Raw genomic sequence first — 25,000 nt, 5'->3', positions numbered from 1 at the left:
TGTATGTATGTATGTGTATATATATATGTATGTGTATATATATATATATATATATATATATATATATATATATATATATATATATATATATATATATATATATATATATATATATATATATATATATATATATATATACTAGGGCTGCAACAACTAATCGATTAAATCGATTAAAATCGATTATAAAAATAGTTGCCGATTAATTTAGTCATCGATTCGTTGGATCTATGCTATGCGCATGCGCAGAGGCTTTAAAAATTTTTTTTTTTTTTTTTTTTTTTAAATAAACCTTTATTTATAAACTGCAACATGTACAAACAGCTGAGAAACAATAATCAAAATAAGTATGGTGCCAGTATACTGTTTTTCTTCAATAAAATACTGGAAAGGATAAAAATGTAGTTTGTCTCTTCTATCCGATTATTAATCGATTAATCGAAGTAATAATCGACAGATTAATCGATTATCAAATTAATCGTTAGTTGCAGCCCTAATATATACATATAATATATATATATATATATATATATATATATATATATATATATATATATATATATATATATATATATATATATTAGGGGTGTGGAAAAAAATTGATTCGAATTCGAATCGTGATTCTCACGTTGTGCGATTCAGAATTGATTCTCATTTTAAAAAAATCGATTTAAAAAAGTATCAATATTAGTTACAATTTCAACATTAAAAATCCCTCATTGACATTATCATTAGACATTTAGTTTATGAGATGCGATGCAAGTGTAAGCCACTGTGACACTATTGTTCATTTTTTGTAATTTTTTTTTTATTAATGTTTGTAACGATAATATCAATGAGGGATTTTTAATCACTGCTATGTTGAAATTGTTACTAATATTGATACTGTTGTTGATAATATTCATTTTTGTCTCACTACTTTTGGTTTGTTCCGTGTCATGTTTGTGTGTCCTCAATTGCTCTCAATTGCTCCGTTTATTGCTATTCTGAATGTTGCTGGGTCGGGTTTTGTTTTGAAATTGTATTGCATTATTATGGTATTGTTGTGTATTGTTTTCATTAAAAAATTTTTTTTTAAAAATCGTTTTTAAATCGAGAATCGTGTTGAATTGAAAAAAAAATCGATTCTGAATCGAATCGTGACCCCAAGAATCGATTTTGAATTGAATTGTGGGACACCCAAAGATTCCCTGCCCTAATATATATATATATATATATATATATATATATATATATATATATATATATATATATATATATATATATATATATATATATATATATATATATATATAATGATGAAATGATGTGGCGGGCCACAAGAAATGATGTGGCGGGCCACGTGAAATGACGTTAGCGGTCCACGTGAAATGACGTTGGCGGGCCAGATCTGGCCTGCGGGCCTTGAGTTTGACACCTGTGATTTAAAACGCTCTTGGTCAGTGTTGAGTGTGTGACGTGCAACTCTCCGTGGAAAGACTTGGGTCAACTCACTGTTAGCTCATTAGCTTCCTTTGTCGAGAGCGGAAAAAACTGTTAATTAAAGCGAGACAGTGTTATTGCAGCTGGAAATAATAGAGGCGTTACTACAGTCACTTTAATTGCAAATATTGTCCCGACATTGATGGAGAAGGCTTTGGTATAGGTGGGCTGTCCCTCTGATTTATGTTAATGCTGTATAATAGACTGTATTTATGTTATTCACATGTGAATAATGCCGTATAATAGACTGTATTTATATCATTCACATGTGAATAATGCTGTATAATAGACTGTGTTTATATTATTCACATGTGAATAATTCTGTATAATAGACTGTATTTATGTTATTCACATGTGAATAATGCCGTATAATAGACTGTATTTATATTATTCAGATGTGAATGATGTTGTATAATAGACTGTATTTATATTATTCACATGTGAATAATGCTGTATAATAGACTGTATTTATATTATTCACATGTGAATAATGCTGTATAATAGACTGTATTTATGTTATTCACATGTGAATAATGCTGTATAATAGATTGTATTTATATTATTCACATGTGAATAATGCTGTATAATAGATTGTATTTATATTATTCACATGTGAATAATGCTGTATAATAGACTGTATTTATATTATTCACATGTGAATAATGCCGTATAATAGACTGTATTTATATTATTCACATGTGAATAATGCCGTATAATAGACTGTATTTATATTATTCACATGTGAATAATGCCGTATAATAGACTGTATTTACATTATTCACATGTAAAAACATACCTAAGTGTTTATTGTCTATTGTGAGTGAACTGTGGTGGTGAATTTCCCCTGAAGATCAATAAAGTACTTTCTATTCTATTCTATGAACGAGTCGCGAACACACAGAAAATAATGTAGAAAAAAATGGACTCAAACTGTAATTGTTTGAATAACGGTGCCAACCTGCCTTGGCCACACCGGCGGCGATTGGTGGAAGTGATGGCGTCATGCTCCGGTGGTCAAAGCCCACTCCACTCCTCTTGTGGAGCCACCAAGGCTCTTGCAGGACCAGTGGAGTGTGAAAGTGGAGTCATGTGGCAAAGACCCAGCAATGGCAACTTCCCTCGTTAGGGAATTTGCTTGGTGCTGCAGACACCACCTTTATGATGCTTCCATCTTTCTGGCCACGTCATTCTTGTCTGGCCGTCACTCAATCTCTAAACCCAAAATGTGTCTTAATTGGCTCCAGAGGGCTGGAGGAGGCTTTGTGTCAACGCTGATGAGGGCCCTGATTGGTCCAGACGCTCAGACGGCCAACAAGGAGGAGGGGGGGGGGCTTTTGCTTGCTCGTTAGTCCGATGAACTCATTTACTGACGAGGGGTGACAAGGCCTCGTTTTGCCAGTTGTGGAGGTGAGGGTGAGGGTGAGGGTGAGGGTGAGGGTGAGGGCAGACAGGAATATATGCACATAGAACGTAGTTTATTTCTAGTTAAAGTAGCAATGATTGTCACACACACACACACTAGGTGTGGCGAAATTATTCCCTGCATTTGACCCATCACCCTTGTTCACCCCCTGGGAGGTGAGGGGAGCAGTGAGCAGCAGCGGTGGCCGCGCCCGGGAATCGTTTTTGTTGATTTAACCCCCAATTCCAACCCTTGATGCTGAGTGCCAAGCAGGGAGGTAATGGCTCCCATTTTTATAGTCTTTGGTATGACTCACAACCTACCCATCTCGGGGCCTGCTCCGACAGTCTAAACTAGAGATTGACCGATTATTGGCGTCAATATTTGGCATTTTGACGTACGGTACGGGACAGGACAGAGACAGGGCGAGATCACGAGTGTCGGCACCTTTGCGTTCTGAATAATGACGTATTGTGTCTACCGGGGCTGCTTGCATTACCCCTCCCTTCAGAAGCAGCCTCAGTGATGTTAACTAGGGAACTCCCCAATAAATAGAGGAGCACGTGGGGCTGTACCTTACAGCAGTGGTCCCCAACCACCGGGCCACGGCCCGGTACCGGTCCGCGGAGCGATTGGTACCGGGCCGCACAAGAAATAAATAAAAAAACAATTTTTTTTATTTTTATTTTTATTTATTTATTTTTATTTTTTTTAATGAAATCAACATAAAAAACACAATGTATACATTATATATCAATATAGATCAATACAGTCTGCAGGGATACAGTCCGTAAGCACACATGATTGTATTAATTTATTTTAAAAAAAATAAAAAAATAAAAATTTATTTTTTAGATACACCCCCCACCCCCCCCACCCCCACCCCCTGCCGGTCTGTGGGACAAATTTTCAAGCGTTGACCGGTCGGTCCGCAGCTACAAAAAGGTTGGGGACCACTGCCTTAGAGCGTAGGGTGAAAGTGTAACTGAGTGCACAGCCCGATACGTCTCTCCTCATGAGCAAAATTCAACTCTGTCTCTGCCTGATTCCTTCTTCTTGTCTTGTGTGCTAGATAGTTCGGTGTTTGAACCTGACACTTGTATCCCAGTGGGCTCTATAGTCCGGAAAATACGGTAGTTATGTTGTAGTTGTACAAAAATAACATTAAAAATAGGCAGATACTGACAGAAAAAGGCAGCTACCGATATACAGTACAGGCCAAACGTTTGGACACTCCTTCTCATTCAATCTTTATTTCCATGACTATTTACATTGTAGATTGTCACATCAAAACTATGAATGAACTAGGGCTGCAACAACTAATCGATTAAATCGAATAAAATCGATTATAAAAATAGTTGCCGATTAATTTAGTCATCGATTCGTTGGATCTATTCTATGCGCATGCGCAGAGGCTTTAAATTTTTTTTTTTATTATTATTATTTATTTTAAAATAAACCTTTATTTATAAACTGCAACATGTACAAACAGCTGAGAAACAATAATCAAAAATAAGTATGGTGCCAGTATGCTGGGTTTTTTCAATAAAATACTGGAAAGGACAGAAATGTAGTGTGTCTCTTTTATCCGATTATCAATCGATTAATCGAAGTAATAATCGACAGATTAATCGATTATCAAATTAATCGTTAGTTGCAGCCCTAGAATGAACACATGTGGAGTTATGTACTTCACAAAAAAAAAGGTGAAATAACTGAAAACATGTTTTATATTCTAGTTTCTTCAAAATAGCCACCCTTTGCTCTGATTACTGCTTTGCACACTCTTGGCATTCTCTCCATGAGCTTCAAGAGGTAGTCACCTGAAACGGTTTCCACTTCACAGTTGTTGCATGTGTTGTTGACTATTTGTTACATACGGTGTTGATGTGGAAATGGTTGCCTCGGCATTTTGTGGGTGTGGCACCGAACGGAGATGTTGACATGCGGAGTTTCAAGCACTCCTCATTCTCTAGCGGGTGACTTTTCCAATGATGCTACATATTAGCAGTAATGCTACTTTTTGTAGCAACGCTTTTGCCGCATACTTGACATATTACGGTTGTCTGTTCAACATCTTCCCGCTTGAAGCCAAACCACCGCCAGACGATGGACCCCCCGCTGTTTTTCTTGGGAATTAATTCTTCTTCCTTCATTTGTTACCAGATTCGCACCTTCTTTCTCTCGTATTTACCACTGGCACCACAGCTAACGTTACCCATGCCGCTACCTCTCTGCTCAGCGAGGGCGTATACGTATGTGACGTATGTAAGAAGGTGCGCTTGTTTTATGTCTCTGTGAGAAGGAGAGACTAGAACAGGGGTCACCAACCTTTTTGAAAGCAAGAGCTACTTCTTGGGTAGTGATTAATGCGAAGGGCTACCAGTTTGATACACACTTAAATAAATTGCCAGAAATAGCCAATTTGCTCAATTTACCTTTAACTCTGTTATTATTAATAATTAATGATATTTACACTTAATTGAACGGTTTAAAAGAGGAGAAAACACGAAAAAAATGACAATTAAATTTTGAAACAGTTTATTTTCAATTTCGACTCTTTAAAATTCAAAATTCAACCGAAAAAAAGGAGAAAAACTAGCTAATTTGAATCTTTTTATGGAACATGATTAGTAATTTTTCCTGATTAAGATTAATTTTAGAATTTTGATGACATGTTTTAAATAGGTTAAAATCCAATCTACACTTTGTTAGAATATATAACAAATTGGACCAAGCTATATTTCTAACAAAGAAAAATCATTATTTCTTCTAGATTTTCCAGAACAAAAATTTTAAAATAAATTCAAAAGACTTTGAAATAAGATTTAAATTTGATTCTACAGATTTTCTAGATTTGCCAGAATAATTTTTTGAATTTTAATCATAATAAGTTTGAAGAAATATTTCACAAATATTCTTCGTCGAAAAAACAGAAGCTAAAATGAATAATTAAATTAAAATGTATTTATTATTCTTTACAATAGAAAAAATAAATTTACTTGACCATTGATTTAAATTGTCAGGAAAGAAGAGGAAGGAATTTAAAAGGTAAAAAGGTATATGTGTTTAAAAATCCTAAAATCATTCTTAAGGTTGTATTTTTTCTCTAAAATTGTCTTTCTGAAAGTTTTAAGAAGCAAAGTAAAAAAAATAATGAATTTATTTAAACAAGTGAAGACCAAGTCTTTAAAATATTTTCTTGGATTTCCAAATTCTATTTGAGTTTTGTCTCTCTTAGAATTAAAAATGTCGAGCACAGCGAGACCAGCTTGCTAGTAAATAAATAAAATTTAAAAAATAGAGGCAGCTCACTGGTAAGTGCTGCTATTTGAGCTATTTTTAGAACAGGCCAGCGGGCTACTCATCTGGGGCCGTACTTATCAAGCTTCTTAGAGTGCCATTTTACACTTAAGTCCTGAGAATTTGCGAAATTTAGTCCTACTCTCAAACTTAAGAATAAAAGCTTTTTATCAACGTTCTTAAGTCTAAGAATCACTCCTACTCTCCACGATATTTAAGAGACCTTCAGAGGTGTCTTAAGTGGTTAGGAGTTGCCAGCAGGGGATGGCACTGAGGCGAGAGAGACGTGCGCGAACGTTCAGGGAACGGAACAATGTTTTTTTTTTGACGACGACGAGCAGCTGATCAAACGGTATCGTTTAGACAGAGCGGATATTATTTTTGTCACAGATTTAATACTTTTCGATTCCTTGTTGATTTCTGCATGTGTCTGCAGTGGGCTAGTATATATAGAGCCACCCACACCAGTTTCAAATTAGTTGCCTAATTAATGAATTGGAAAGAAAATGTTATGACAGTAGCGTATGTGTGTGGCCGTGAGGTGAGTGACGTCAGTGAGTGTGTGGGCGAGAGAAGAGAGGGAGTGGTAGCGTGAGTGCCGGCGGGGACTAGTTTGTTTTGTATTATTTTGTAGTTTATTGTCAAAATATACACTCCCATTGTCCACTTAAATATTTCCAAGATATTTATTTATTCTTAGACGACGGATTCCATTCCGTGATTGGTCATTTCTATGGACACAGAAATGACGTCACCTAAAATTCCGTTTACGGCACATAGTAATGTCGTAATTCAGCTCTGAGTGTGACACTTAAGATTCAGTCCTACACTTCGCTGAAAGTGTGAGTAAGACGCTTGATAACTAACTTTTAAGTGCAGCTTTCAGCGAAGAATTTATTTACTCTTAAGTCAACTCTTAGCAGACTTCTTAGGAGTCATTCTAAGAAGCTTGATAAGTACGATGTATCGCCCAGCCCTATGTGTGTGCGTCAAGACAGATGAGGCTCTTGCTGCCTCGGCGAATGTGGGGTTTTTTACCCCCCTGATAAGACTTCTGGACGCCAGAGCCCAGCAGCAATAAGAGCAGCGTTCTTATTTGCCGCACAATAGAAGGTCACGTCACTAACCATGCAAACACCTCCAAGTACCCGTCCTGTGAAATGGTTCTTTGGCTCGTGCGCTTAAAGCCTCCAGGAGGGGGAGACCAAGGGAAAAAATGAGGTGATTGAAGTGCAATTTGTTGCCTGTTATTAAGTATTTCCGCATGGCCGCCTCAGTTAAAGGATAATGGATGAGGGATTTATCATTACCTTTTGGTCCAATGAAGTGGTGTGGGAGATAAGGTGATGAAATTAATGAGCGGGAGGAAGAGAGGTGATCCATCAACATCAAAACAAACGCCGGGGACAAGCGGCAGCTGAGAGAACTTGGTAGGGAATTCATAAAAGAATCAATAAAATGTTGTTGTTTTTTTAAAGCATTATAATAAATAAATAATAAGGTTGCAAAAAGTGTGAATGTTCTCTACTTGTATCTACTTGTAGAGTCCAGTCCATAGTGGATCTTGTAGAGTCCAGTCCATAGTGGATCTAACATAATAGTGTGAGAGTCCAGTCCATAGTGGATCTAACATAATAGTGTGAGAGTCCAGTCCATAGTGGATCTAACATAATAGTGTGAGAGTCCAGTCCATAGTGGATCTAACATAATAGTGAGAGTCCAGTCCATAGTGGATCTAACATAATAGTGTGAGAGTCCAGTCCATAGTGGATCTAACATATTAGTGTGAGAGTCCAGTCCATAGTGGATCTAACATAATAGTGTGAGAGTCCAGTCCATAGTGGATCTAACATAATAGTGTGAGAGTCCAGTCCATAGTGGATCTAACATAATAGTGTGAGAGTCCAGTCCATAGTGGATCTAACATAATAGTGAGAGTCCAGTCCATAGTGGATCTAACATAATAGTGTGAGAGTCCAGTCCATAGTGGATCTAACATATTAGTGTGAGAGTCCAGTCCATAGTGGATCTAACATATTAGTGTGAGTCCAGTCCATAGTGGATCTAACATAATAGTGTGAGAGTCCAGTCCATAGTGGATCTAACATAATAGTGTGAGAGTCCAGTCCATAGTGGATCTAACATAATAGTGTGAGAGTCCAGTCCATAGTGGATCTAACATAATAGTGTGAGAGTCCAGTCCATAGTGGATCTAACATAATAGTGTGAGACTCCAGTCCATAGTGGATCTAACATAATAGTGAGAGTCCAGTCCATAGTGGATCTAACATAATAGTGAGAGTCCAGTCCATAGTGGATCTAACATAATAGTGTGAGAGTCCAGTCCATAGTGGATCTAACATAATAGTGTGAGAGTCCAGTTCATAGTGGATCTAGCATAATAGTGTGAGAGTCCAGTCCATAGTGGATCTAACATAATAGTGAGAGTCAAGTCCATAGTGGATCTAACATAATAGTGAGAGTCCAGTCCATAGTGGATCTAACATTAGAGTGTGAGAGTCCAGTCCATAGTGGATCTAACATAATAGTGAGAGTCCAGTCCATAGTGGATCTAACATAATAGTGTGAGAGTCCAGTCCATAGTGGATCTAACATAATAGTGTGAGAGTCCAGTCCATAGTGGATCTAACATAATAGTGTGAGAGTCCAGTCCATAGTGGATCTAACATAATAGTGAGAGTCCAGTCCATAGTGGATCTAACATTAGAGTGTGAGAGTCCAGTCCATAGTGGATCTAACATAATAGTGAGAGTCCAGTCCATAGTGGATCTAACATAATAGTGTGAGAGTCCAGTCCATAGTGGATCTAACATAATAGTGTGAGAGTCCAGTCCATAGTGGATCTAACATAATAGTGTGAGAGTCCAGTCCATAGTGGATCTAACACAATAGTGAGAGTCCCGTCCATAGTGGATCTAACATAATAGTGTGAGAGTCCAGTCCATAGTGGATCTAACATAATAGTGAGAGTCCAGTCCATAGTGGATCTAACACAATAGTGTGAGAGTCCAGTCCATAGTGGATCTAACATAATAGTGTGAGAGTCCAGTCCATAGTGGATCTAACATAATAGTGAGAGTCCAGTCCATAGTGGATCTAACATAATAGTGAGAGTCCAGTCCATAGTGGATCTAACATAATAGTGTGAGAGTCCAGTCCATAGTGGATCTAACATAATAGTGAGAGTCCAGTCCATAGTGGATCTAACATAATAGTGAGAGTCCAGTCCATAGTGGATCTAACATAATAGTGTGAGAGTCCAGTCCATAGTGGATCTAACATAATAGTGAGAGTCCAGTCCATAGTGGATCTAACATAATAGTGAGAGTCCAGTCCATAGTGGATCTAACATAATAGTGAGAGTCCAGTCCATAGTGGATCTAACATAATAGTGAGAGTCCAGTCCATAGTGGATCTAACATAATAGTGTGAGAGTCTAGTCTAATTTTTTTGAATGCATGTTTAAAGAGTTTTAGAGGTCACATTGATTGCTCCATTAGCTGCATTGCTAGCCACCAGGAATGAGATGTTTACATGTTAGACTGCAAAACATTTTGTCTTCTTGTCTCTCAATGATTATGAACTATAGGCAACATTCCAAAAGAAGGCAGTGATGGCAAGACAACGAAGATAGAGAAGTCCTCGTCAAGGCTTTTTGCTTTCCTAGCTTTGAGCGCTAGCTGGCGTTCCCCAAGCCTCTTCTTGGCGTGTCCCTCTTCATTGCGTCGCCTGCTGGGCGTGTGACAGTGACAAACGACAGCGGCCGCACAAACAGGTTGAAATGGCCGCTAGACCTTGGCAATCAGGAGCCCTGCCTTTGTTTTCTCTTTGTGGCGTGACGCCTCGGAATTGATCTGGCGAGCGCCGAATCAGAGGGTGCGGTTGCGCTTGAAATGAAACGTCAATAAAAGTGCGCCACCGCTCTTTTGGACACGACCGCCCTCCATTCGGTTTTTTTTTTTTGTTGCACCTCATTTGATACTACGGCTTTTAAAAAGTGCTTTACTGGTTGACAGCTGAACTTTCCTTCTTGCTCACTGAAAGCACAACAATCCCTCACGTTATTTCGGATTGAAACTAAATGACCGACCTTTCGTAGATCGGCTTCACTCGGATTGTGCGGGTGGAGCGATGCATTGTGGGTATTCAGGCCATTTTAGTGCAGGTTGGATCAAAAACTGTTTCTTCAAACCAATCTGTTTCTTGTTATTTTGTGCTATTTAAACGTCCATCCATTTTCTACCGCTTGTCCAAGTCTTTGATGAGCATTCCTCAACTTTCTCAGTCTTTTTTTGCCAGCTTTTTGGAAACATGTTGCAGGCATCAAATTCCAAATGAGTTAATATTTGAAAAAAAACAAACAAAGTTTTCCAGTTCGAACGTTAAATATCTTGTCTTTGCAGTCTATTCAATTGAATATAAGATTTGTATTTGCCATTTACACAACGTGACAACTTCACTGCTTTTGGGTTTTATATTCTAAGGCCGTCCCAAATGATGAGCGCTGAACAGGTTTGAAGTTTAACAATTTATTCTACAGAAAAAAGGACAAACAATAGCAATAGCAGCACTGAGAGAGCGTTTTGATTGATTGATTGAAGCTTTTATTAGTAGATTGCACAGTACAGTACAACGGGAGACCGTCTGTGGAACGCTCTCCCTGACCACCTGAGGGCACCACAGACTGTGGATGCTTTTAAAATGGCTTAAAAACCCTTCTTTTTAAAAAAAAAAAAAAAAGCATTTTTTTAGATATATGCATACTAGTTATAGCTATTAGGCTGTTCTAGTTTTTATTTTTATTTATTTTTATTATCTTTTTATTTTTTCAATACACTGTAACACTTTGACATTGTTTACTCAATGTAAAGTGCTTTTTACAAATAAAATCTATTATTATTATTAGGGATGTCCGATAATGGCTTTTTGCCGATATATTCCGATATTGTCCAACTCTTTAATTACCGATACCGATATCAACCGATACCGATATCAACCGATATATACAGTCGTGGAATTAACACATTATTATGTCTAATTTGGACAACCAGGTATGGTGAAGATAAGGTACTTTAAAAAAAAATAAAAATAAAATAAAATAAGATAAATAAATTAAAAACATTTTCTTGAATAAAAAAGAAAGTAAAACAATATAAAAACAGTTACATAGAAACTAGTAATGAATGAAAATGAGTAACATTAACTGTTAAAGGTTAGTACTATTAGTGGAGCAGCAGCACGCACAATCATGTGTGCTTACGGACTGTATCCCTTGCAGACTGTATTGATATATATTGATATATAATGTAGGAAGCAGAATATTAATAACAGAAAGAAACAACCCTTTTGTGTGAATGAGGAGGGAGGTTTTTTGGGTTGGTGCGTTCATTGTAAGTGTATCTTGTGTTTTTTATGTTGATTTAATTAAAAAAAAAACACAAAAAAACGATACCGATAATAAAAAATAACGATACCGATAATTTCCGATATTACATTTTAACGCATTTATCGGACATCCCTAATTATTATTATTATATTCCGTACAATTGACCACTAAATGGTAACACCCCAATAAGTTTTTCAACTTGTTTAAGTCGGGGTCCATGTTAATCAATCCATGGTACCTAGCATGTTTTTGTACACCTTGGTTGCCAGCCTGGACAGGGATCGAAACTGAAAGTTAACTTGACACGTGTGTGCCTTCGTCTCGTTCCCGGTACTTCTTCTTTCCGGACCCTAAATGAGATAGTGTGTGTGTGTATTGGCAAGGATAGAAAACATGTATGTTCTGTCCTATGTTCTGAGATCTTATGTACACTTTACCTGTCCAAAGGCGGGAAAACTCCATGCTGCCTTTTAAACGTGACATGACCCATTTCCACCGTGACTCTTTATCACCGTAATGGCCAGCAGCCTCGTCCACACCTTTGTCATTGCTGCATCTATCTGCTGAATGTCACCACTATGCATCTTGGTGGCAGCCCTCCTGAGGGGGTGAAAGGGGCGCAGCAATCCCCTCCCGGGGGTCAAAGGTTACTCTCAAAGCACTCGCTCATTGTACAACCGCAGACTGGGATTTCAGTTTTTGATCAGAGTCTAGGAGGAGGCCGTGTAGGTGTCGTCATCCCTGCCCTCCAAACCCAAACGTAGGAAAACAATGTGGATTTTCATAAAAAGGTGTAGAAGTACTGTGTTGTTACTACTTGACTTCTTGGAGAGTGCGAACCTCCGCCAAGGCTGAAACATTTTTCAATCAGTAATTAATCAGCTATGAACTCAATCATGTACAATTCATCCAGAATCTGAATTTCTCATCAATCCAAAGGAGAAAAATACTAGAAACTAAAAGCACGGCACACTTGATTCAATGTTTATCTTTGAAAAGTTACAGAATTTAATTACACACATTAAATGGACCAAATATATGTTTGACAAATTCCAGTTGGACACACAGATGTTTTTTTAAGCATTATTCAGGAATAAAAATAAATATAAGATATATTATCATTGAAAAATTAGTAGATTTTAGAAAACAATATTTTGGTTATTTACTATCCTAATATATCCATGTTTACATATGAAGAAGATACGATGCTAAATTTGTTTTTTAAATAGAATAATTTATTATTATTATAGTAGTAGTATTTCAAACACGTAACACTGACGTGTTACAACTGTATTTTCAACTATTATTTTACAAATACATGTTTTCTTTTTATTTAATAAACAGACTTAAATAATAATTATTTGATTTTAATTACATACTTGACATTGACCAAATATATGTTTAAAAAATTCCAGTTGGAGAGACATATGTTTTTTTAAGGAATTTAATTTATCCAGGAATAAAAAGAAACATAACATATATTATCATGAAAAATATTTAGTAGATTTTAGAAAACAATATTTGGTTGTTAATATCCTAATATATCCATGTTTACATATGAAGAAGATACAACACTAAATTTGTTTTTTTTAATAGAATAATGTATTATTATTATTATTATAATAGTAGTATTTTAAAAACGTAAACACTGATGTGTTACAACTGTATTTTCAACTATTTTACAAATACATGTTTTCTTTTATTTAATAAACAGACTTAAATAATAATTATTTGATTTTAATTACATACTTGACATTAACCAAATATATGTTTAAAAAATTCCAGTTGGAGACACAGATGTTTTTTTAAGGAATTTAATTTATCCAGGAATAAAAAGAAACATAACATATATTATCATGAAAAATATTTAGTAGATTTTAGAAAACAATATTTTGGTTGTTTACTATCCTAATATATCCATGTTTACATATGAAGAAGATACAACACTAAATTAATTTTTTTAAATCGAATAATGTATTATTATTATTATAATAGTAGTATTTTAAAAACGTAACACTGACGTGTTACAATACCGACTATATTTTTAACTATTATTTTACAAATACATGTTTTATTTTTATTCAATAAACAGACTTCAAAATAATTATTTGATTTTAATTACATACTTGACATTGACCAAATATATGTTTAAAAAATTCCAGTTGGACACAATTTATTATAGATATTTTTTAAGGAATTTAAGTTATTCAGGAATAAAAAGAAACATAACATATATTATCATGAAAAATATTTAGTAGAATTTAGAAAACAATATTTTGGTTGTTAATATCCTAATATATCCATGTTTACATATGAAGAAGATACAACGCTAAATTTGTTTTTTAAATAGAATATTTTATTATCATTATTATAATTATAGTTGTAGTATTTCAAAAACGTAACACTGACGTGTTACAACAACAACTGTATTTTTAACTATTATTTTTACAAATACATGTTTTATCTTTATTTAATAAACAGACTTAAAAAATTATTCAAATAAAAAAATATTTTTTAAGTCTGTTTATTAAATAAAGATAAAATATGTATTTGTAAAAATAATAGTTAAAAATACAGTTGTTGTTGTAACACATCAGTGTTACGTTTTTGAAATGCTACTACTATAATAATAATAATAAAATATTCTATTTAAAAAACAAATTTAGCGACATTTGACATTGGCCAAATATATGTTTAAAAAATTCCAGTTGGACACACAGATGTTTTTTTAAGGAATTTAATTTATTCAGGAATAAAAAGAAACACAACATATATTATAATGAAAAATATTTAGTTGATTTTAGATTTTATTGTGGTTGTTTACTATCCTAATATATCCATGTTTACATATGAAGAAGATACAGCACTAAATTTGTTTTTTTAATAGAATAATTTATTATTATTATAATAGTAGTATTTTAAAAAACGTAACACTCATGTGTTACAATAACGACTATATTTGTAACTATTATTTTACGAATACTTGTTTTAGTTTTGTTTAATAATCAGACTTAAAAAATAACTGTTTGATTTAAAATGACATAATTTACATTTTCCAAATATGTACTCAAAAAATCCAGTTGGACACAATTTTATTTTAGACATTTATTATTTTTAACAATTTTATGTATTAAAGAACTTTTTTTTTTTTTTTTTAGATGAACATGCTTGAAATATTCAGTAGAGTTTAGAAAATATTTTGATAATTTACATAAACAATATCCATGTTTACGTATAAAAAAATTTTTTATGCTAAATATGGTTTTAAATATAATAATTATATTGATTATTATTATTACTATAGTAGTAGTAGTATTTACAAATTTAACAGTAATTTGTTACAATAATGTCTATATTTTAACTGTTTTTAAATGTTTTAATATTTTAATTTATCAAACAAACTTTTACAAAAAAAAAAACAGTCATGCAAAATGATATACAGTATTACTGTTAGCTTTTTGAATTTTTTATTTTTTTTATTTTTTTTCAATATTTCTTCTGAAAACAATTGTTAGAAAAAAGCCATTGTGCATACTGTAAGGCTGCAGCAGCATCCGCATGCTTCCAATATGTCTGGGAGTGTTTTCCCCGCCACTAATCCACATTTAATTGAACTCCAGAGACTTTGAAGTGAGTCCACCATGCGGGCCGGTCCCTTATTCCTCAGAGAGACCGCCAAGCGGTGGCTGTCCTCAGCTGGTCCCCTTAATGAGCCGCTTTAAGTCAACATCCAGCCCGGCTCGCTAGAACACATTTGAATATTTCTGATTAATAACGCAGTGTCTGGAAGCACGCGGTGACATCTCCTGCCCTCCTATTTTTTTCCAAGCAGTATATCCCTGCAGACACCTTTTAAGAAGCAACCGCCTTGTTAACAAAGCAGTGTTAAGTAGAGGAGTTGCACGTCTAAATGCTGGAATTAGCAGCGGCATGAACCACATGGGCGGGGATCAAACATCTCGCTGACGTCTTTCCCACACAAACCTGCTAGAGTCTGCTTGGAGAGGTCCTATGCGGAGGGTGTGTCAGTCCATCGCCAGCCAGGCAGTAAAAAAAACAAAACAAAAAATTAACGAAAAGCTACTACGGATAATTTCAACAAAAACTCGTCGAAACAGCCCAATACCTATAATATGGGCTTTTTAAACATAAGATCATTGTCTCCCAAAACGTTATTAGTTAATGAGGTCATTAGAGACAACAATCTTAACGTCATTGGTCTTAGCGAAACCTGTCTCAAACCAGACAATTTTTTTGCCCTGAATGAGGCGTCTCCTCCTAACTATACGAATGCACATATTGCCCGTCCCCTTAAAAGGGGTGGGGGGGTCGCACTAATATACAATGAAAACTTTAACCTTACTTACCCCTAACCTAAATAATAAATGTAAACCCACTATGGACTGGACTCTCACTATTATGTTAGATCCACTATGGACTGGACTTTCACTATTATGTTAGATCCACTATGGACTGGACTCTCACTATTATGTTAGATCCACTATGGACTGGACTCTCACTATTATGTTAGATCCACTATGGACTGGACTCTCACACTATTATGTTAGATCCACTATGGACTGGACTCTCACTATTATGTTAGATCCACTATGGACTGGTCTCTCACTATTATGTTAGATCCACTATGGACTGGACTCTCACTATTATGTTAGATCCACTATGGACTGGACTTTCACAATATTATGTCAGACCCACTTGACGTCCATTGCTTTCGGACTCCCCTATAGGCGGCGGGGTTACCCACATATGTGGTCCTCTCAAAGGTTTCTCATAGTCATTCACATCGACATCCCACTTGGGTGAGTTTTTCCTTGCCCTTATGTGGGCTCTGTACCGAGAATGTCGTTGAGGCTTGTGCAGCCCTTTGAGACACTTGTGATTTAGGGCTATATAAATAAACATTGATTGATTGATTGATTGATTAACGATCATCAATCTTTGCTATTTTGACTTGACTGACATTCACGGCACCCGAGGGTCTTGTGAGATGACGCTGGCTGCTGCAAGCTAAGTATTAAGAAAAAACGACCGACAGGAAGGCGAGAAACACTTTTGATTTCAACAGACTCTCCAAAACTGCACACTGCAAAAAGTCAGTGTTCAAAAACAATTAAAAAATGAGGGGTATTTTATTTGAACTAAGCAAAATTATCTGCCAATAGAACAAGAAAATGTGGCTTGTCAAGACTTTCCAAAACAAGTAAAATTAGCTAACTTCAATGAACCCAAAAATAGCTTAAAATAAGTATATTCTCACTAATAACAAGTGCACTTTTCTTGGTAGGAAAAAAAATAGACCTTTTCGCTCAATATGTTGAAAAATATTCTTAAATGAATTAAATGCTTGTGCCATTATCTTGACATAATGATATGCGCTCGGAGGGAGGGAAGGAAACCAGCAAACTTATACTAAAAACTAGTTTATTGTTCTTAATGGAAAGGCAACAAGGCAAGCGCTTGTTACTCTCGGGGTCTCCTAGCCGCTCAGGCAAATCATATTGTCTAAAAATGCATTTTTCCATGGATAACATGACATCATCGCGCCAAGTGCGTGCTCTTCCAGTCAATTAGTGCGCATATATACAGCCCGGCCCCCGGCCAAAATTGTTTTAATTGTAATTTTGAGGAATTTATCTGAATGTGCATGAACTATTTCTGTTCAAAATTGTTTGAAATGTTAAATGTTTAAATATTAACTGTCAGTTTACTGTACTGTGCCAACTGTACTACTATATGAGTACGTATGTTCTATTGTTTCATTGGAAATAAAACAGCAACGTCCATTTGGCTGTCATCTGTTTTAATTATGAGACACAATTGTGTCAAAGTCAGGATTTTTTATTTTCATGCTTGAAATAAGAAATTATGACTTTAAAAAAGTAGTTTTCTACTTGTGAGTGTTGATGACACAGCTTTGCAACAGTTGATATTCTAGTTTCAAGCATGTTTTACTCAATATAGCTCATCAAATCTCAGCTGTAATATCTTACTGACATCATTTAGGAGCAAAACACTTAAAACAAGTAAAACACTCTAACATCAAATCTGCTTAGTGAGAAGAATGATCTTATCAGACAGAAAATAAGCAAATATCACCCTTATTTGACATATTTCATCTTACTTAGATTTCACTTTTTGCAGTGCATGTTTTCCTCCATTTTCAATCCCCCTGCGCTATAATGTCATCCTTCAAAGCGTGAAACATCTCCTTCCCTCCCTCCTGGCTAAATAGCTGCCATTTTACCACTGAAGTAATGTCTTTTTCATGGAGGCTGATCAATAGAAGACATTAATCCTCCTCCTCCAGGCCCGCCGTGAAAAATGAACCGGAGTGTTCTCTCGCAGGATCCCTGGCGATCATCATGGTCTGGTTCAGGTGTCACCTTAACGTCTTCTTCTTACGTCTCCGTTGCAGATATTGGCGTACACGGAAGGTCTGCACGGAAAATGGCTGTTCACGGAGATCAGGGCCGTCTTTTCCAGGCGGTACCTCCTGCAGAACACCGCCCTGGAGATCTTCATGGCCAACAGAAGTAAGACGATAACAAAAATAACACACTGTCAGGTTCAAACACTATTATTATTATTATTTTTTTTTTTTTTAAAGGTTCAAACTAGGGATGTCCGATAATATTGGCCTGCCGATATTATCGGCCGATAAATGCGTTAAAATGTAATATCGGAAATTATCGGTATCGGTTTTTTTATTATCTGTATCGGGGGTTTTTTTTGTTGTTGTTTTTTTTTTTTTTATTAAATCAACATAAAAAACACAAGATACACTTACAATTAGTGCACCAACCCAAAAAACCTCCCTCCCCCCATTTCTTTCTGTTATCAATATTCTGGTTCCTACATGATATATCAATATATATCAATACAGTCTGCAAGGGATACAGTCCGTAAGCACACATGATTGTGCGTGCTGCTGCTCCACTAATAGTACTAACCTTTAACAGTTAATTTTACTCATTTTCATTCATTACTAGTTTCTATGTAACTGTTTTTATATTGTTTTACTTTCTTTTTTATTCAAGAAAATGTTTTTAATTTATTTATCTTATTTTATTTGATTCATTTTTTTAAAAAGTACCTTATCTTCACCATACCTGGTTGTCCAAATTAGGCATAATAATGTGTTAATTCCACGACTGCATATATCGGTTGATATCGGTATCGGTTAAAATCGGTATCAGTAATTAAAGAGTTGGACAATATCGGAATATCGGATATCGGCAAAAAGCCATTATCGGACATCCCTAGTTCAAACACTGATGACATTTATTAAACAGACAAGAAGCAAGGAATCAGGCAGAGACAGAGTTAAATTTTGCTCAATGAGGAGAGTCGTATTGGGCTGTACACTTAGTTACAGTTCCAACCTACGCTCTAAGGCACAGCCCACGTGCTCCTCTATTTATTTGGGAGGTCCCTGGTTACATCAATGAGGCTGCTTCTGAAGGAAGACGGGTCATTTCAGCAGCCCCAGTTAGACACAATATATGACTATTCAGAAATGGAAATGAGCTGACACTCGTGATATCGCCCTGTCTCTGCTTTGTCTGCGTCACGGTACTCGATGTTCGCCCTTGGCAGTCAGCAGGCCGGGTTTGGACACAAAACACTGATACGAGACGACTCGCAATCCAAGATTGCGAGTCGTCCCTTTGCACAGATAGAAAAAGTACAACTTCAGCACAATTGATAATAACTATAGCAACGGCCTGTAAGCATAAGAGTTGTGTGATAACTTCCACACTCTGATGTCTCATTTGTGTCCGTCTCCAGCCGCCGTCATGTTCAACTTCCCCGACGCCGCTGCCGTCAAGAAGGTGGTCCACAGTCTTCCTCGCGTCGGCGTCGGCACCAACTTTGGCCTGCCGCAGACCAGGTGAGATTTAAACTCTGCTTGGTGGGGAATTGGACAAAACCAACCCACGCAAATATCAGCCTCTTGATCTTGCACCTTTTTACCACCTCATTTCCAACGCAACATTTGGTCCTAATTAGCGCACTCATACACTACAGCAATGTTTGTCAACATTTTTTAGAGCCAGGGCACATTTTTTGCGTTGAAAAAATGCGGAGGCACACCACCAGCAGATATCATTAAAAAACAAACCTCAGTTGACAGTAAAAAGTCGTTGGATATGACTTTAAACCAGGGGTCACCAACGCGGTGCCCGCGGGCACCAGGTAGCCCGTAAGGACCAGATGAGTAGCCTGCCGGCCTGTTCTAAAAATAGCTCAAATAGCAGCACTTACCAGTAATAAATTGTATTTATTTACTAGCAAGCTGGTCTCGCTTTGCCCGACATTTTTAATTCTAAGAGAGACAAAACTCAAATAGAATTTGAAAATCCAAGAAAATATTTTAAAGACTTGGTCTTCACTTGTTTAAATTCATTAATTTTTTTACTTTCCTTCTTATAACTTTCAGAAAGACAATTTTAGAGAAAAAATACAACCTTAAAAATGATTTTAGGATTTTTAAACACATATACCTTTTTACCTTTTAAATTCCTTCCTCTTCTTTCCTGACAATTTAAATCAATGTTCAAGTATATATATTTTTTTATTGTAAAGAATAATAAATACATTTTAATTTAATTCTTCATTTTAGCTTCTGTTTTTTCGACGAAGAATATTTGTGAAATATTTCTTCAAACTTATTATGATTAAAATTCAAAAAAATTATTCTGGCAAATCTAGAAAATCTGTAGAATCAAATTTAAATCTTATTTCAAAGTCTTTTGAATTTATTTTAAAATTTTTGTTCTGGAAATTCTAGAAGAAATAATGATTTGTCTTTGTTAGAAATATAGCTTGGTCCAATTTGTTATATATTCTAACAAAGTGTAGATTGGATTTTAACCTTTTTAAAACATGTCATCAAAATTCTCAAATTAATCTTAATCAGGAAAAATGACTAATGATGTTCCATAAATTCTTTTTTTAAGTTTTTCTCTTCTTTTTTTCGGTTGAATTTTGAATTTTAAAGAGTCGAAATTGAAGATAAACTATGTTTCAAAATGTAATCGTCATTTTTTTCGTGTTTTCTCCTCTTTTAAACCGTTCAATTAAGTGTAAATATCATTAATTATTAATAATAACATAGAGTTAAAGGTAAATTGAGCAAATTGGCTATTTCTGGCAATTTATTTAAGTGTGTATCAAACTGGTAGCCCTTCGCATTAATCACTACCCAAGAAGTAGCTCTTGCTTTCAAAAAGGTTGGTGACCCCTGCTTTAAAGCATAACCAAGCATGCATCACTATAGCTCTTGTCTCAAAATAGGTGTACTGTCACCACCTGTCACATCACACCCTGACTTATTTGGACTTTTTTCCTGTGTGTAGTGTTTTAGTTCTTGTCTTGCGCGCCTATTTTGCTGGCTTTTTCTCTTTTATTTTGGTATTTTCCTGTAGTAGTTTCATGTCTTCCTTTGAGCGATATTTCCCGCATCTACTTTGTTTTAGCAATCACGAAGATTTTAGTTGTTTTTATCCTTCTTTGTGGGGACATTGTTGATTGTCGTGTCATGTTCGGGTGCACATTGTGGACGTCGTCTTTGCTCCGCAGTAAGTCTTTGCTGTCGTCCAGCATTCTGTTTTTGTTTACTTTGTAGCCGGTTCAGTTTTAGTTTCGAAGTCTTCCTGGGGTCCACAAACTCAATACAATTAAAGCATATAAATATAACTACACAATACAAAACCAAACAAAAATCATCAACAAGCAAACTAATTTACAGACTCAGATATAATATTACTTTCCTTTTAAAAACCTTTAAAAGGAAATATTTAAAAGATTGTCACATCAAAACTATGAATGAACACATGTGGAGTTATGTACTTAACAAACAAAGTGAAAACATGTTTTATATTCTAGTTCCTTCAAAATAGCCACCATTTGCTCTGATTACTGCTTTGCACACTCTTGGCATTCTCTCCATGAGCTTCAAGCCCTTAGAGGCGATGGACGGCTGAGTACAGCAGCAGCCGGGCCTCCGTAGCCCCCACTCCCTCCCCCTCTGTTGCAAGTTTTGTTGATTCTATGTAACTTGTTTATGTGTGCTATGGCTATGAGGTTTTTTTCCTTGTATTTTGTACACCTTTAACATGTGAACAAAAACGGCAAAATAAATACATATAAATTATGTACAGTACAGGCCAAAAGTTTGGACACTTTAATGGGTTTTCCTTATTTCCATGACTATTTACATTGTAGATTGTCACATCAAAACTATGAATGAACACATGTGGAGTTATGTACTTAACAAAAAAAGTGAAAACATGTTTTATATTCTAGTTTCTTCAAAATAGCCACCCTTTGCTCTGATTACTGCTTTGCACACTCTTGGCATTCTCTCCATGAGCTTCAAGCCCTTAGAGGCGATGGACGGCTGAGTACAGCAGCAGCTAGCCCTCCGTAGCCCCCACTCCCTCCCCCTCTGTTGCAAGTTTTGTTGATTCTATGTAACTTGTTTATGTGTGCTATGGCTATGAGGTTTTTTTTTTTCTTGGCCTCAGTCTGGACCCCCGCCCTGGAGTCCAGCCTTTGACTGAATATTTGTTTTACTTTTCTTCCCCCCATTAAGAAACAAAATACATTAATCTAAACTTATATTGGTTGGGGGCGGTATAGCTCGGTTGGTAGGGTGGCCGTGCCAGCAACTTGAGGGTTCCAGGTTCGATCCCCGCTTCCGCCATCCTAGTCCCTGCCGTTGTGTCCTTGGGCAAGACACTTTACCCAACCTGCTCCCAGTGCCACCCACACTGGTTTAAATGTAACCTAGATATTGGGTTTCACTAAGTAAAGCGCTTTGAGTCACGAGAGAAAAGTGCTATATAAATATAATTCACTTCACTTCACATTACTGATTGAACATTGAAGATATTCGATTGTGTACATTGAACCTACGAGCTCATGAGCACAGAATGATGGATTTGGGAAGTACAAGACGGAGGTGGTGTGATGGTGCGTTCAAGGACCGTAGGACAACCAAAGAGTTATATTATTTTTTATTATAATAACAACAGATTTATTTGCAACCCACTTTTAATTTAAATAAATCTTAAAGTACAAACCTACTAAAACTTACTACTCCAAGCCCGAAATCTCACAAGTATTTCTTAACTTTTGGGATTTTGGAACAGTATTATTTGTTGGTAATTATGAATAAATGCATAGCATGAATGCAGCTATACACTCATGCTGTGTTGACAGTTGCAAGAAAGTGTGTGTGTGTGTGTGCGTGTGTAAGGTTCATTAATCAGGTTAGTTAGTTTGCAGACAAGGGTCACCTCTCCTCGTTGACCTTTTAGCTAGCAGCTAACACAGCCAATAAAGCACATTCGTAGTTTACATGATTGAAAATACTCCTTAAAAAACAATCTGCCCGAGATAATCACATTTAAATATATTCACGTACTTTACGACAATATAGACTAAAAAAGTCATGTGAATAAATGCTAGCTTGAAAGTGTAGAAAAAGAGGTCATGTGGTTGCTATTTTCACTTTGTGCAGCCCTAATGAGCATAATCACTCCCCCCTCCTCCTGACAGTGATTTATTCCGTCATTCCACTTTCTTTTAATTGGATTTGGGCTCATTTGTTTTTGTCCTGCTGCACACAGTCTTGCACCAAAGGCCTCTTTACATATGCACTTGCACCATGTGTGTGTGTTTTCACTCCAATTGAATGCGTATTTGTCTACTTAACTGGCAAGAACGGGAATCATTTTCGTACGGTGACAGTTTTGTCGCGGAAGGCAAACTGAGCCTGAGGTCCTTCTATTTTCTTGCCCCGTTGCTGTTTTCCCGATATAGTTGCGATAAATTCCTACGGGAAACGTGCGTCAAGTATGAATATTTCCCCCTGGTGGGTTTGAGCAGCCTAGGAGAAGACATCTGCACAATCTGATGGTGCTTTTGTTGTGATGTCTTCATGTTAGGAGTGCACACAAAAAATCGATTCACATCCAAATCCCGAATCTAAATCGATTAATAATTTTTCTAAATTGATTTAAAAAAAAAATAAATATATATATATATATATATATATATATATATATATATATATATATATATCCATCCATCCATCCATCCATCTTCTTCCGCTTATCCGAGGTTGGGGTCGCGGGGGCAGCAGCCTAAGCAGGGAAACCCAGACTTCCCTCTCCCCAGCCACTTCGTCCAGCTCTTCCTTCATATATATATATATATATATATATATATATATATATATATATATGTATATATATAAATCAATCAATCAATGTTTATTTATACAGCACTAAATCACAAGTGTCTCAAAGGGCTGCACAAGTCACAACGACATCCTCGGTTCACATCCCACATCAGGGCAAGGAAAAACTCAACCCAGTGGGATGACAATGAGAAACCTTGGAGGACCGCAGATATATATATATATATATATATATATATATATATATATATATATATATATATATATATATATATATATATATATATATATATATATATATATATATATGTGTATACTGTATATAATTTTTTTCCCCAAAATGTGTCCTCTTCAGCCACTTAAGTAAATGTATGAGTAGAATGTTATCAAACAAAACCAGAGTTTTGTTAAGTAAAATAGAAAAGTATCCGATTTTTTAAAATCTATTTTATGGAAGAATGTAGCTAATCATACAATTGGCACCCAATGTTATTAAAAAATATATATGTGTGTGTGTGTGTGTATATATAAATATATATATATATATATATATATATATATATATATATGTATGTATGTATGTATGTGTATATGTATGTATGTATGTGTATATGTATGTATGTATGTGTATATATATGTATGTGTATATATATATATATGTATGTATGTATGTGTATATATATATGTATGTGTATATATATATATATATATATATATATATATATATATATATATATATATATATGTATGTGTATATATATATATATATGTATGTGTATATATATATATGTATGTGTATACATATATTTATGTATGTGTATATATATATGTATGTGTATATATATATATGATATATATGTATGTATATATATGTATATATGTATGTATATATATATACATGTATGTATATATATATATATTAGGGTTGCACATCTCTCTCTGATAAACGATTCGATATGCATCTAGATACACAGGTTACGATTCGATTCAAAAACGATATCCTTTTATTACAGACCGATTCGATTCGATTCCGAACGATACGATTCGATTTGACGGTTAATATTCAAGACTCCAAATCCCCAAGCATTGTGGCTTTATGGCACTGGCAAAAAAAAAAACAGAACAACAAAATCATATGTCAATGTATTTATCTTTAGATTTGGACCAAAAAAATTCTGGC

The 25,000-nt window shown here is 35.4% G+C and overlaps 1 protein-coding gene across 1 annotated transcript in view; it reads left to right on the top strand.

Annotated features, from left to right (window-relative positions):
• Positions 1-25,000, top strand: part of lrba (LPS-responsive vesicle trafficking, beach and anchor containing) — a 503,640-nt gene that overhangs the window by 450,690 nt on the left and 27,950 nt on the right. Inside the window, exons 42-43 of the mRNA XM_062033425.1 lie at positions 18,028-18,145; positions 19,401-19,503. Of these exons, the coding sequence (XP_061889409.1) occupies positions 18,028-18,145; positions 19,401-19,503 (221 nt within the window). The remainder of the gene's footprint in view (positions 1-18,027; positions 18,146-19,400; positions 19,504-25,000) is intronic.

Source organism: Entelurus aequoreus, linkage group LG22 (genome assembly GCF_033978785.1).
Source record: "Entelurus aequoreus isolate RoL-2023_Sb linkage group LG22, RoL_Eaeq_v1.1, whole genome shotgun sequence".
NCBI classification, from domain to species: domain Eukaryota; kingdom Metazoa; phylum Chordata; class Actinopteri; order Syngnathiformes; family Syngnathidae; genus Entelurus; species Entelurus aequoreus.
Note: the sequence above shows the minus strand (reverse complement) of the source record. Positions and strands in the feature narration are given on the sequence as shown.